Source organism: Mirounga leonina, unplaced genomic scaffold (genome assembly GCF_011800145.1).
Source record: "Mirounga leonina isolate KUSES-001 unplaced genomic scaffold, KU_Mleo_1.0 Mir_115, whole genome shotgun sequence".
In the NCBI taxonomy this organism is placed as follows: Eukaryota; Metazoa; Chordata; class Mammalia; order Carnivora; family Phocidae; genus Mirounga; species Mirounga leonina.
The window spans coordinates 52,027,944-52,043,428 of record NW_023270268.1 but is presented as its reverse complement, the minus strand read 5'-3'; the positions used below and the strand labels follow the sequence as shown (position 1 = coordinate 52,043,428).

The 15,485-nt window shown below is 37.6% G+C and overlaps 1 protein-coding gene across 1 annotated transcript in view; it reads left to right on the top strand.

Annotated features, from left to right (window-relative positions):
- The window catches only part of RARRES1 (retinoic acid receptor responder 1), a 48,578-nt gene that overhangs the window by 20,750 nt on the left and 12,343 nt on the right, over positions 1–15,485 (top strand). The window contains exon 4 of the mRNA XM_034997931.1: positions 810–946. Coding sequence (XP_034853822.1) covers positions 810–946 — 137 coding nt within the window. The remainder of the gene's footprint in view (positions 1–809; positions 947–15,485) is intronic.

Genomic DNA, 15,485 nt, shown 5'->3' with positions numbered 1-15,485 from the left:
CGTACAGAGAAGAATTTGTGCTAAAGATTATTTTTCCGAGGAGGATTAGTTTCCTAATAAGTTTGTTCCTATCCTTCACATATTATACTATTATTTAGCCTTTATTTAAACTAAGGATATCTCCACCAAATTGCATAAAATGATGGTCCATGAGCAGTTATCTCATAGATTAATTATGTGCTAAAATTTGAGTTCCTGAAAGTCACAAAAGGTAATTTCTTATCATTGTATCCCTACCTCTAGCAGTGTCTGATATGAAGTAGGTTTTTATGAAGTATGCTAAAATGAAAAGATGGCAGTTCCAAAAACAATACCACAGAAAAAACTCGCTTGATTTCTTCATGTGTTCAAAATCAGTAACCGAGATACTGCCAATTCATTGATTAGCTTTAAAGCCAATGATCAGAGGACAGACATTTGGCAATTGGTAAAGACCATTGCAAGGACTGCAGACCCGGACCAGAAGGTAATGTGGAGAAGAGAACTGATAGACTTTTCAATCTAATTTTAAAATGCTTCTCAACTAAGAAGACTTTAGATTAACTTTGAGTATCATTATAGCTGTTACTTTGCGTTAATATGGTACAGCAAAGAGCCCTTAATTTTTTTTATAGTAGCTTTACTCAGCAGGACACGTTGAAGCACATAAATCAGCATATGATGTAGAAACAGGTAAGAACAAGTCGTGTCCAGCACAAGGTCTTGCTGTAAGAGAGGACTGATGTGGCTGAGCTTACGTTCCTGAAACATACGAAATTGTGTCTCCAAAATGCCATAATGAAAATGTCCTTTTTTTTTCTTCCTCTCAGACAGTCATGGACATATTGATCCCTCTCTGAGACCCATTTGGGATTTGGCTTTTCTTGGCAGCTCTTACGTGATGTGGGAAAAGACAACCCAGTTCTTACACTACTACATGGCACAGATCAGCAGTGTTAACCAATGGGTAAGAGAAAATCCCGAAAGTCAATTTATGTCATAAGAGATACAACCAATGCAGTGTTCTAAGACTAAATTAATGTGAATTTCTTAGTTTTATGGACACAGTTTTACTTGCATTTCATTCATTCAGTAAATATGTCCATGCCTGCAACGGACCAGGTATAGTTTTAGAGACCGTGGACCTAGCAGTGAACAAAAAACACAGTGTAGCTGCCCTCACTGAAATTAATTCTGGTGAGAGAAGATAAAGACAGTGGACTAATAAATAGTTAATAGGTATCAAATGGTGGTAGTAAGTGCTATGGAAAAAATCAGGGAGAAGGGAATGCAAGGGATTGATAGAATTGCTACTTATATTTTCTCAGGTAAGACCCCTTTCATTTGAGCAGGGGTGACAGTGGAGCAGAGACCTAGGGGAAGTGAGTGAGCCCTGCCTCCATAAGGGAAGACAATTTCAGGCAAAAGGAACTGAGGACAGCAGTGTGGCTGATGGGTTGGAGAAATAGTAGTGGGGTATAGGGCTACTGTGACCGGAACAGAGTCAGCAAGGAGAGTGCACCAGAAGATGAAATCAAATGGAGAGGACCAGTTCCTGTAAGGCCTCACAGGCCAGTAGAAGAACCTTGTCTTTTACTCTTTAGAGGGTTTTTAGCACAGGAGTGACATGATCTGACTTAAAATACCATCATTCTGGCTGCTGTTTTGAGAACAGACCAGAGAGAGACAACAGTGGAAGCAGGGAGACCAGGGAAGTGTTGCAATAATCTAGACAAGGCCTGGGGGTGACTGGGACCGGTGGTAGAAGTGGAGGTGGTGAGAAGTGTTTGCAATCTTCATATAGTTTGAAGTCAGACCAACACTGTTTGTTGATGGGTTGGATGTAGATCTATCCAAGAAGGAGAAAAGTCAGGGATGAATCTTAGGATTCTGACCTGAGTAACTGGAAGGATAGAGTTTTCATTTACTGATTGGGGAAGACTCCAGGGGGGAACAGATTTGGGAAGACATGAGCTTGATTTGGGGCAGATTAAATTCTACTAAATTACCATGTAGATGGTATTTAAAGCCACAAGAGTGGATGACATCACAGAGAATGTGTAGATAGAGAAGAGAAGTTCTGTATGGAGTCCTGCAACACTTGCAACTCCAGAGGTTGCAGATATGAGAAAAGAAGGTATTTCGAGGATGAAGCTTGACTGTATCCAGTGCTGCCAGAGAATCACGTACGAAGAGGCCTGAGATTGAGCATTTGGCTTAGTATGGTTGGAAGTGACTGGAGAGCTTGTCCAGAGCTGTCTCACTGGTACAGTGTGGGCAAACACCTGAGTGAAGTATGTTGGGAAAGACTGGGAGAAGGGAAGTGGTCACTCCATCTCTTTCAAGGAATTGAGCTGTAAAGGGGAGTACAAGAAAGTAAGGGGCTGTAGCTGCCGGATGGGTGAGCACAGTGTTGAAAGAGAGTTGGTTTGCTGTTGTATTTTTCTACATCTACAGAGATGATCATATGGTTTTTATCCTTTCCCTTGTTGATATGATGTATCACGTTGATTGATTTGCAAATGTTGAACCACTGTTGCATCCCTGGAATAAATCTCACTTGATTATGTTGAACGATCCTTTTAATATATAGTTGATACCAGTTTGCTAATATTTTGTTAACTATTTTTGCATGTATATTTACTAGAAATATTGGCCTGTGGTTTTCTTTTTTTGTACAGTCTTTATCTGGTTTTGGCATCAGGTAATGCTGGCCTGGTTCTGACTTTTGTAGGGAGTTTTTATTACTACTGATTCAATTTTATTACTAGTAATTGGTCAGTTCAAATTTTCTGTTTCTTCCTGGTTCAGTTTTGGAGGATTGTATGTTTCTAAAAATTTATCCATTTTTTCTAGGTTATCTAATATTTGGCACATACTTTTTCGTAATATTCTCTTCTGCTTCTTTGTGTTTTTGTGGTGTCAGTAGTGTTTCTGTTTCATTTCTGGTTTTATTTATTTATTTATTACAGCAATAATTTACATTTTTATTCTTGTTTTATTTGAGTCCTCTATTGATAACTTTATCTAAAGAGTTATCAATTTTGTTTATCTTTTCAAAGAACCAGCCCTTGGTTTCATTGGGCTTTTCTATTGTTTCTTTAGTCTCTATTTCATTTCCTTCTGCTCTAGTCCTTATTATTTCTTCTGTTAGCTTTGGCTTTGTTTGTTCTTTTTCTTTTTTAAAAAATTTTTTGAAGATTTTATTTATTTATTTGACAGAGAGAGATAGCAAGAGCAGGAACACAAGCAGGGGGAGTGGGAGAGGGAGAAGCAGGCTTCCTGCTGAGCAGGGAGCCCGATGTGGGGCTCGATCCCAGGACCCTGGGATCATGACCTGAGCTGAAGACCGATGCTTAATGACTGAGCCACCCAGGTGCCCCTGTTTGTTCTTTTTCTAGCTCCTGTAGGGGTACGCTTGTTGTTTATGATTTTTCTTATTTTTTTATCATTGTTTTAAAAATTATTTTCCATATGAATTTCCTTTTTTTATCAAAAAGGATGGTCTGTTATTTTATTGACAGTAGGAAACTGAGTCATAAAACTTAATAAAACTTTTTAAAGAATGTGTGACATTCCCTTGTACAGTCATTTTGTTATTTCCTTTATGCCATTTAATAACACTAAACAAACTTATCTTTATTAACCCCCAAAATAAATTATTTCTTTCAGGAGAAGTTACTCAAGAGATACCAATTGAATTTATCTCAGATATTTGTTTATGCAGGTATTCTTTGTAGTTAGCTTACTCTGAAAGCTCTTTGTATTTTTTAAATCATAATTTTAGTATAGTTAACAGTGTTATATGAGTTCCAGGTATAAAATGTAGTGATTCAACAATTCTATACATTACTCAGTGCTTATCATGATGAGTATACTCTTAATCCCCATCACGTATTTCACCCACCCCCACCCACCTCCCCTCTGGTAACCATGACTTTGTTCTCTAGACTTAAGAGTCTTTTTTGGTGCATCTATTTTATTTTTTGGTCCTTTGCTTTGTCTTAAATTCTACAAATGAATGAAATTATATGGTATTTGTCTTTCTCTGATTGACTTACTTCACTTAGCACTATACCCTGTAGGTCTATCCATGTTGTTACAAATGGCAAGATTTCATTCCTTTTTAAGGCTGAATAATACTCCACTGTGTATATATACCATTCATCTATCGATGGACACTTGGGCTGCTTCTATAATTTGGCTATTGTAAATAATGCTTCAGTAAACATAGTGGTGCATATATCTTTTTTAATTAGTTGTTTTTTGTATTTCTTGAGTAAATCCCCAGTAGTGGAATTACTGGATCATATGGTAATTCTATTTTTAACGTTTTGAGGAACCTGCATACTGTTTTCCATAGTGGCTGTACCAGTTTGCATTCCCACCAATAGAGCTCAAGAGTTCCTTTTCTCCACATGCTCGCCAACACTTGTTGTTTCTTGGCATTTTGATTTTAGCCATTCTGAGAGGTGTTATTAGGCAACATCTCATTATGGTTTTGATTAGCATTTCCCTGATAATTACTGATGTTGAACATCTTTTCATGTGTCTGTTGGCTATCTGGGTGTCTTTTTGGGAGAAATGTCTGTTCATGTTTTCTGCCCATTTTTAATTGGATTGTTTGTTTTTTTGTGTTGAGTTGTAGAAGTTCTTTATATATTTTTGATACTAACCCTTTATCAGATATGTCATTTGCAAATATCTTCTCCCATTCAGTCGGTTATCTTTTAGTGTTATTGATTCCTTTACTGTGCAGAAGCTTTTTATTCTGAAGTAGTCCCAGTAGTTTATTGTTGCTTTTGTTTCCCTGGCCTCAGGAGACATAACCATAAATATGTTGCTATAACCAACATCAGAGAAATTACTGCCTGTGTTCTCTTCTAGGATTTTTATAGTTTCAGGTCTCACATTTAGGTCTTTAATCCATTTTTAATTTACTTTTGTGTATAGTGTGAGAAAGTGGTCCAGTTTCTTTCTTATCTATAGCTGTCCAGTTTTCCCAACACCATTTGTTGAAGAAACTGCCTTTTTCCCACTGTATATTCTTGCCTCCTTTATAAAAGATTAATTGACCATATAATCATGGGCTTATTTCTGGGCTCTCTATTCTGTTCCGTTGCTTTATGTGTCTATTTTTGTGTCAATACCATACTGTTTTGATTACTACAGCTCTGTAGTATATCTTGAAATATGGGAGTGTGATACCTCCAGTTTTGTTCTTTTTTTTCCCCCAAGATTGCTTTGCCTATCCAAGGTCTTTTTTTTTTTGGTTCCATACAAATTTTAGGATTGTTTGTTCTAGTTCTGTGAAAAATGCTGTTGGTATTTTGATAGGGGTTGCATTAAGTGTGTAGATTGCTGTGGGTAGTATAGACATTTCAACAATATTGTTTCTTCCAATCTGTGAGCATGGAATATCCTTACTTTTGTATCTGGCGTCCTCAATCTCATTCACTTATTCTTTATAGTTTTCAGAGAATAGGACTTTTACCATCCTTGATTAACTTTATTCTTAGGTATTTTATACTTTTTGGTGCAATTATGAATGGGATTGTTTTCTTAATTTCTCTTTGTGCTGCCTCATTATTAGTGTATAGAAATGCAACAGATTTTTTTTTTAAGATTTTATTTATTCACTCAAGACACAGAGATACAGAGAGAGAGAGAGCACGAGCAGGGGGAGAGGCAGAGGGAGAAGCAGGCTCCCCGCTGAGCCAGGAGCTGGACGTGGGGCTCAATCCCAGGACCCTGGGATCATGACCCGAGCCGAAGGCAGATGCTTAACAATCTGAGCCACCCACGTGCCCCTGCAACAGATTTCTGTATATTGATTTTTGTATCCTGTGGCCTTATGGCATTAATTTATCAGTTCTGGTAGTTTTTTTTTGGTGGAGGCTTTAGGATTTTCTCTCTATATAGTATCATGTCATCTGCAGATTGTGAACATTGTACTGCTTCCTTACCAGTTTGAGTGCCTTTTATTTCTTGTCTGATTGCTGCAGCTAGGTCTTGCAGTACTATGTTGAAGAAAGTGGTTATAGTGGACATCTGTCTTATTCCTGACCATAAGAGGAAAGCTCTCAGGTTTTCACCATTGAGTATGATGTTAACTGTGAGTTTTCATTTATGGCCTTTATTATGTTGCAGTGTATTCCCTGTAAACCTACTTTGTTGAGGTGTTTTGTTTTTTTTTAATCATGAATGGATGTTGTACTTTGTCAAATGTTTTTTTCTGTACCTATTGAAATGATCGTACAGTTTTTGTCCTTTCTCTTATTGATATAATGAATCAGTTTGATTGACTTGCAGATATTGAACCACCCTTACATCCCAGGAATAAATCCCACTCGATCGTGATGAATGCTTTTTAAAAGGTATTATTGTAGTTCTCTTTCTTTGTAGTGTCTTTATCTGGTTTTGGTATCAGGGTAGTGCTCATAAAATGAATTTATAAGCTTTCTTTCCTTCTGTTTTTTCAGAATAGTTGGAGAAGAATAAGTATAAACTCTTCTAAATGTTTGGTAGAATTCACCTGTGAAGTCTTCTGGTCCTGTTTGTTGGGAGTTTTTGACCACTGATTGGATTTCATTGCTGGTGGTCAGTCTGTTCAAATTTTCTATTTCTTCCTGATTCAGTTTTGGGAGGTTCTCTGTTTCTAGGAATTTAATTCTAGGTTGTCCAATTTGTTAGCATATAATTTTTCATAATATTCTCTTACAATCCTTGTCTTTCTGTAGTGTCGGTTGTTATTCCTCCTCTTTCAGTTTTCATTTTGTTTGAGTCCTATATATCTCTCTCTCTCAATCTCTCTCTCAATCTCCCTCAATCTCTCTCTTTCTTAATGAGTCTGACTAAAGATTTATCAATTTTGTTGATCTTTTCAAAGAACCAGCTCTGGTTTCATTGATCTGTTCTATTGTTTTTTTTAGTTTCTACTTTGTTTATTTCTGCTCTAATATTTATAATTTCCTTCCTTCTACTGTTTTTTGGTTTTGTTCTTTTTCTTGCTCTTTAGATGTAAGGTTAGGTTGTTTGAGATTTTTATTGCTTCTTGACGTGGGCCTGTATAGCAATAAAATTCCCTCTTAGAACAGCTTTTGCTGCATCCCAAAGATACTGGACTGTTGTGTTTTCATTTTCATTTGTCTCCATGTATTTTTTTTTATTTCCTCTTTGGTTTCTTGATTGACCCATTCGTTGTTTAGGAGCATGTTCTCTAACCTCCATGTATTTGTGCTCTTTCTAGATTTTTCTTATGATTGATTTCTAGTTTCATAACATTGTGGTCAGAAAAGATGTATGGTATGGCCTTGATCTTTTTGAATTTGTTGAGACTTGTTTTGTGGCCTATTATGTGATCTATTCTGGAGAATGTACTTGAAAAGAATGTGTATTCTGCTGTTTTTGATGAAATACTCTGAATGTATGTGTTAGATTCATCTGGTCCAATGAATCATTCAAAGCCACTGTTTCCTTGTTGGTTATCTGTTTGGATGACCTATCCATTTATGTAAGTTAAGTGTTAAAGTCCCCTACTATTATTGTATTACTATCGATTACTTCTTTTATGTTTGTTATTAGCTGGTTTATGTATTTTGGTGCTCCCATGTTTGGTGCATAAATATTTACAATTTTTATAACTTCCTGTTGGATTGTTCGCTCTATGATTACATACTGTCCTTCTTTGTCTCTGTTAGTCTTTGCTTTCAAATATATTTTGTCTGATATAAGTATTGCTATCCTGCTTTCTTTTCCCCTCCATTTGTATGATACTTTTTTTATATCTTCACTTTCAGTCTGCCTTTGTCTAGGACTGAAACTAATCCCTTGTAGGCAGCATAGAGATGGGTCTTGCTTTTTTATTCATCCATCACCCGAGGTCTTTTGATTAGAGTATTTACTCTATTTACATTCATAGTATTATTGATTATTGAGGTATGTACTTATTGTTTTGTTGCTCTATGGTTTTTGTATTTTGTCTCTGTTCCTTTTTTTTCTCTTGATCTCTTCTCTCATTGCTCTTTGGTGGTATACTTGGATTCCTTTCTCCTTATTTTTTGCATATCTATTACTGATTTTTGATTTGTGGTTACCATATTAAGTGGTTACTATATTAAGTTGATGGTCACTTAAGTTTGAACCCATTCTTTACTCCTCTTCCCCCACGTTTTAGGTATATGGTGTCACATTTTACATTCTTTTATTTTGTGAATCCTTGACTGATTTTTATAGATATACTTAATACCACTTTTGTGCTTCCTACTTTTGTTACTCCTACTTATGGTCTTTCCTTTCTACACAAAGTGTCCCCTTTAACATTTTCTATAGGGCTGGTTTAATGGTGATGGATTTTCTTTGACTTTTGTTTGGGAAACTCTTTATCTCTTTATCTCTCCTTCATTCTGAATGAAAGCCTTGCTGGATAGAGTATATATATTTTTAAAATTTATTTATTTATTTGAGAGAGAGAGAGTGCACAGTGGGGAGAGGCCGAGGGAGAGGGAGAGAGAATCCCAAGCGGACTCTGGGCTGAGCATGGAGCCCGAGGTGGGGCTCGATCTCACTACCCTCAGATCATGACCTGAGCCAAAACCAAGAATCAGATGCTCAACTGACTGTGCCACCCAGGCGCCCATGGATAGAATACTTTGCTTGCAGGTTTCTTTCCATCAGCATTTGGAATACATCATGCCACTCTGTTCTGGCCTACAGAGTTTCTGCTAAAAACTCAGTTGATACCCTTGTGGAGTTTCCCTTGTACATAACTATTTTCTTTTTAATTGCTGCTTTTAAAATTCTCTCTTATTTACTACTTATTGCCATTTTAATTACTATGTGTCTTGGCATGGACCTCCTTTGGTTGTTATTGTTAGAGGCTCTGTGTGCCTACTAGATCTGGATTTCTTTTTCCTTCCCCAGATTAGGGAAGTTTTCACCTATTATTTCTTGAAATAAATTTTCTGCCCCCTTTTTTCTCTCTTCTTCTTCTAGGATCCCTATAAAGCTAATGTTACTATACTAGATGGTGTCGCTGAGTTCCCTAAGTCTATTTTCATTTATTATTATTATTTTTTTCTCTCTCCTGTTAGGCTTGATTGCTTTCCATTACTCCATCCTCCAGAGCTGATCCATTCTTCTGCTTCTTCTTGTCTACTATTTATTCTGTCTAGTGTATTCTTAATATCAGTTATTGAGTTCTTCATCTCTGGTTCTTTTTTATGTTTCCTATCTTTTTGTTGAAGGTCTTATTGAGGTTCTTCACTCTTTTCTCAAGTCCAGTATCTTTATGATGATTACTTTAAATTCTCTATGAGGCATATTACTTATCTCCATTTCATTTAGCTCTTTTGCTGTGATTTTGTCCTATTCTTTCATTTGGGACCTATTCCTTGTCTCCTCATTTTGTCTAACTCTCTGTTTTTATGTTAGGAAAGTCAGCTACATCTTGCCAGTCAGTTACATCATGCAACAGCTCTCTTTGCCAGTTTGTGGGCAGGGTTTTGTCCCTGTGTTGTTAGTGGGCTTGAGTTGAGTCTGATTAGGCATTTACCAAAGATGCAGTAGCACTGAACTGCAGGGCAGTCCCTGTGTTGTCCCCCAGGAAGCTTTCATTGGTGGGTGGGGTCTGTAGTCAGACCATATGTCTGCCCCCAGTCCGCTGCTGGGGCTGCAGTTGGACTGGTGTGTGTGGTTATCTTCCCCTCCCTCCCAGGGTAGGAGTCACCTTGGAGTGGTGCTGCCCCTGTGAGGGCTGCTTGCACACTGCCAGACTTGTGGCACCACTTTGGATGGGCTCTGGTGAAGGGCGCATTGGATGGGGTAGGTCTGCAAGAAAACATGGATGCAGGGTATGCAGTGCCAGCCAGGTCTGTGTGGTTCCATGGGTGCGGTCTTGCAGCCACCTGTAAAAACCCCTGCTGAGCCCGGCCTGGCTGGAGGGGGCAGATGCATGGAGACATGTGGTAGTGGGATGTGCTGTTAACAAACTAGATGGAGAGTGTTGGCACTATGCTGGTTCCCACAGGTGTCTGTATATCTAGGCTAGGGGGCAGGAGAGGGATATGGTGCCTGCCAGCTCTTTTCTTCTTGGAGAAGTCTCCCCGTGATCCCTGCATCTCCAGCACATGTTCTGAGATTAGCAAATACTTCTTCCCATATACCCCAGGCATTTTTCAAACTGTTGCTTCCATGTCGTATCTCAGTGGGGCTGTTTGTTGTGGTGTCTCTTTAAGGGCCGGGACTCCACCCTCCCAGTTCTCCCAGAGCCAAGCCTACTGATTTTTAAAGTTCCAGGTGTTAAGCCCCACTAATTTTTAGGCCCCTCTAGTTTTCAAAGCCAAATGTTATGGGAATCCATCTTCCTTGTGAGGGTCCCCCATGCCTGGGGTGCCTGGGGTGGGGATCTGCCCCACTCCTCTCTCCTCTCCGTGTCCACTGCATACCTCCCCATGGACAGTCCCCTGGGTCTGACTCCGCACCTCATCTCCACCTTTTCTACCCTCAGTGTAGTCTGTTCTCTACATTTAGCTGTGGAAAGTCTCTTCTGCCAGTCTTTAGGTCATTTTCTGGGTTATTTATACTAATGTGGGTGTTATCTAGTTGTATCCCTGGGATGAGTTGAGCTAAGGATCCTTCTACTCTGCCATCTTTTCCAGAAGTCCCAAGATTTTTCTTATTTGAGTTAGGCCTGTATCACTATAAACTTCTCTCTTTGAACTGTTATTGCTGGGTCCCAAAGATTTGGGCTATTGTGTTTTCACTTTCATTTGTCTCCATATGTTTTTTTTGTTGTTGTTGGTTTGTTTTGATTTCTTTATTGACTGTTTTTTTTTTTTTTTTAAGATTTTATTTATTTATTTGAGAGAGAAGAATGAGAGACAGAGAGCATGAGAGGGAGGAGGGTCAGAGGAAGAAGCAGACTCCCTGCCGAGCAGGGAGCCCGATGCGGGACTCGATCCCGGGACTCCAGGATCATGACCTGAGCCGAAGGCAGTCGCTTAACCAACTGAGCCACCCAGGCGCCTATTGACTGGTTTTTTAATAGCATGTTGTTTAGCCTCTCTATGTTTGCGGGTTTTTTCCAGTTTTTTTTTTTTCTTATAATTGATTTCTAATTTCATACCATTGTGGTTAGAAAAGATAATTAATATGATTTCAGTCTTCTTAAATTTATTGACACTTGTTTTGTGGCCTAACATGTGTTCTGACCTGGAGAATGTTCCATGTTCACTTTGAAAAGAATGTGTTTTCTGCTCTTTTTGGATGGAATGTTCTGTACTTACCTGTTAGATCCATCTAGTCTAATGTGTTGTTCGAAGCCACTGTTTCCTTCTTGATTTTCTGTCTTTATGAACTATTCTTGGATGTAGGTGAGCTGTTAAAAGTCCTCTACTATTATTTTATTGTTATCCATTTCTCCCTTTATGTCTGTTAATATTTGCTTTATGTATTTAGGTGCTCCTGTGTTGGGTGCATAGATGTTTACAATTTTTATCTACTCTTATGGGATCAATCTCTTTATCATTTTGTAGTGCCCTTCTTTGTCTCTTACTAAAGTCTTTGTTTTAACGTCTTTTTTGTCTAAGTATTGCTGTTGTTATTTTATTTCATTTTTTTTGCTTCCATTTGAATTGGAAATGTTTTTCCATCCCTTCACATTCAGTCTCTATGTGTCTATAGGTCTAAAGTGAGTCTTTTTTAGGATATAGATGGGTCTTTTTTTTTTTTTTTTAAACCCACTCAACCAGTGTCTTTTGAGTGGAACATTTAGTCCATTTACATTTAAGGTAATTATTAAGAAGTATGTACTTATTGCCATTTGTTAACTGTTGTCTGGTTGTTTTTGTAGTTCCTCTCTGTTCCTTTATTCTGTGCTTGTTCCCTTACTTTCTGGTTTGATGGCTTTCTTTAGTGTTTGCTTGGATTCCTTTCTGTTTATTTTTTGTGTATCCATGATAGGTTTTGATGTGTGGTTAATGTTTGGTTCATATATAAAATCCTCTGTGTTTCTCAGTCTATATTAAATTGATGGTCACTTAAGTTCAAACACATCCTAAAAGCACTACTTTTTTTCTCCCCTCTCCACATTCTATGTACTTAAGGTCATATTTTACATATTTTTGTGTATCCCTCAACTAATTTTTGCAGATATAATGGATTTTACTATGTTTATGTTTTAACCTCCATAGTGGCTTTTTAAGTAATTAATCTACTACCTTTACTCTTTGTATTTTTACCTGTAATTTTTTTTCCTTTCATAATTTTCTTAACTCTAGTTATGGCCTTTTCTTCCTCTTTAACTTTTTTTTTTTTTGTAAGGCTAGTTTAGTGGTCATGAACTCCTTTGACTTTTGTTTGGGAAATTCTCTCTCTCCTATTCTGAACAATAACATTGCTGAGTAGAGTATTCTTGGTAGCAGATTTTTTCCTTTCAGCCCTTTGAATATATCATGCCACCACCTTCTGGCCCACAAAGTTTGTGCTGAAAAATCAGCAGAGCGCCTTATGGGGTTTCCCTTGTATGTAACTCTTTTCTCTTGCTATTTTTAAAATTCTCTCTTTATCATTACTTTTTGGCATTGTAGTTATGTGTCTTGGTGGGGACCTCCTTAGATTCATCTTATTAAGTGTTCTTCCTGCTATCTAGATATAGTTCTTTTCCTAGATTAGGGAAGTTTTCAGCTATTATTTCTTCAAATAAATTTTTTTGCTCTTTTCATCCTGTCTTCTCCTTCTGGGATCCCTTTAATGCAAGTAGTATGCTCAATGATGTCACTTAGTCCCCTTAACCTATTCTCATTTTTCACTGTTCTTTTTCTTTTTATTGTTTTGCTTGTTTGCTTTCCACCCTGTCTTCCAGAATGTTGATCCATTCTTCTGCATTCTCTGATCTGCTCTTGATTCCCACTAGTCTATTTTTTGTCATTGAATTCTTCATCTCTTGACTGGTTCTTTTTTTTATATTTTCTATCTCTTTGTTGACGTTTTCACTGAGTTTATCCACTCCTTTCTCAAAAACAGTGAATAATCTTTATGACCATTACTTTAAATTCTTTTTCAGGCATATTACTTATCTCTGTTTTATTTAGCTTTTTTTCCTTGATTGTGTTGTTCTTTCCTTTGGAACATATTTTTCTGTCCCCTCATTGTCTCTCTCTGCTTGTTTCTGTAGAAGGGAGGTGAGCTACATCTCCTAGTTTTGAAAGTAGTGGTCTTGTGTAGAACGTGTTTGGTGCCCTGTAGTGCAGTTCCCCGCCCCCCCCCCCCCCCGGTCACCAGAATCAGGCACTCCAGGTGTGTCCCTTATGAGGGCTCTGTGTCATGGCTGAACCTCCTTTGCCTTCAGTCCAGTCAACTACAATGTCCTGCCTTGCCAGCTATGGACAAGATTTAGTTCCTGTACTGTTGAGAGGCTTCTCTGAGGCCACTACAGGCATATTGATGAATGGGGCCAGCAGTCAGACTAGGTCTCTGCAATCTGCTTCTCTGTCACACCTGCAGGCACACCCAACATGGCAAGATTTGATCCCTGGGCAGGTAACAAAAAGGATTGGCTGCAGGAACTGTGGGTTTGCAGGTTTGTGGGGTTATCTCCCACCTCTCCAAGGCAGGAGTCACTTTGGAGTGATACCAGTCCCTGCTCAGAGTTGCTTGCAGAGTGTGTTAGGACAAGACCTGCTTTGGAGGGACACCTGCTGGTGCAGGTGTTTGGATGGGGCAGGGCCTGTCGTGCTAGCAAGATAGATGGAGAGTGCTAACACTGGTTTCCAAGTGTCCAACCGTCTAGGCTGGGGGAGGGCAAGAGAAATGGCACCCACCAGCACTTTTGTTTCTGGAGAAATCTCTTGAAGATCCCTATTCCTCCAGGACATTTTCTTGGATTAGTAAATAAATGTTCTTCACATATGCCCCAGGGACTTTTCAAACTGCAGATTCTGTGTTGTGTCTCAGGCCAACTGTTATTGCATTTCTAACCTTATATCTAAATATTTGTCAGTTTCTCCCTCTATGTCTGTTAATATTTAATGTATTTAAATGGTCCTGTGTTGCATAGGTGTTTATAATTATTATTTCCTCTTGTAGGATTGATCGCTTTATCATTATGTTGTGCCCTTCTTTGTCTCTTGCTATACAGTCTTTGTTTTAAAGTCTATTTTGTCTGATAAAAGTATTGCTACCCTAGCTTTTTTGTTCCTTCCATTTGCATGGAGTATCTTTTTTTGATCCCTTCACTTTCAGTCTATATGTGTCTTTAGGTCTGAATTGAGTCTCTTATAGGCAACATATAGATGGGTCTTTTTTTTTTTTTTTATCCATTTTTTCATCCTGTGTCTTTTGTTTGGAGCAATTAGACCATTTACATTTAAAGCTATTATTGATTGGTATGTACTTACTGCAATTTTGTTAATTGTTTACTGGTTGTTTTATATTTTTTCTCTGTTCCTTCGTCTTTTTCTTTCCCTTTGTGATAACTTTTTTTACTGTTATGCTTGGATTCCTTTTTCTTTATTTTTTTTTTGTTATCTAGTATAGGTTTTTCATGTATGGTTACCATGTAGTTCGTATATAATATTCTGAATATATAGCAGTCTGTATTTAGTTGATGGTCAGTTTATTTCTTACACATTCTAAAAGTACTATATTTTTACTCCCCCCACATTTTATGTATATGTTGTCATAATTTACGTTTTTATTTTATGAGTCCCTTAACTAATTTTTTTGATGTAATTAATTTTACTACTGTTCTTTTAACCTTCATACTAGTGTTACATGTGATTGGTCTACTATATTGTAAGTTTGCTTTTGATCATGAAATATTTCCTTTCATTTTTTTCTTCTACTTATGACATTTTCTCTTTTTTTTCTCTTTTCTTTTCTTTTTTTCTTATGACCTTTTCTTTTCCACTTAAGGAAAAGCATTTCCTGTAAGGCCAGTTTAGTGGTTTAGCTCTTTTAATTTTTGTTTGGAAAACTGTTTATTTCTCCTTTAATTCTGATTGGTGACCTTGCCAGATAGAGTATTCTTGGTTGTAGGTATTTTTTCCAGGACTTCGAATATATCATCCCATTCCCTTCTGGCTTGCAAATTTTCTGCTGAAGCCTTATGGGATTTCCTTTGGACATAACTAGTTCCTTTTCTCCTGCTGCTTTTAAGATTCTCTATCTTTAATCTTTGATATTTTAATTATTTGTTTTGATGTACCTCCTTGGCTTCGTCCTGTTTTTGGTCTTTCTGTGCTTCCTGGAACTAGGTATCCATTTCCTTCCCCAAATTACCAAAGTTTTCACCTGTTATTTCTTCAAATAAGTTTTCTGCCCCATTCTCTGTCTTCTTTTTCTGGAATCCCTATAATGCTAATGTTAATATACTTGATGTTGTCCCAGAAATCCCTTAACCTATCCTGATTTTATTTTCATTCTTTCTTTTTTCTTTTTGCTGTTTCGCTTAGATGCTTTCCATTTCTGTGTCTTCCAGATCACCAATCCATTTTTCTGCATCTGCT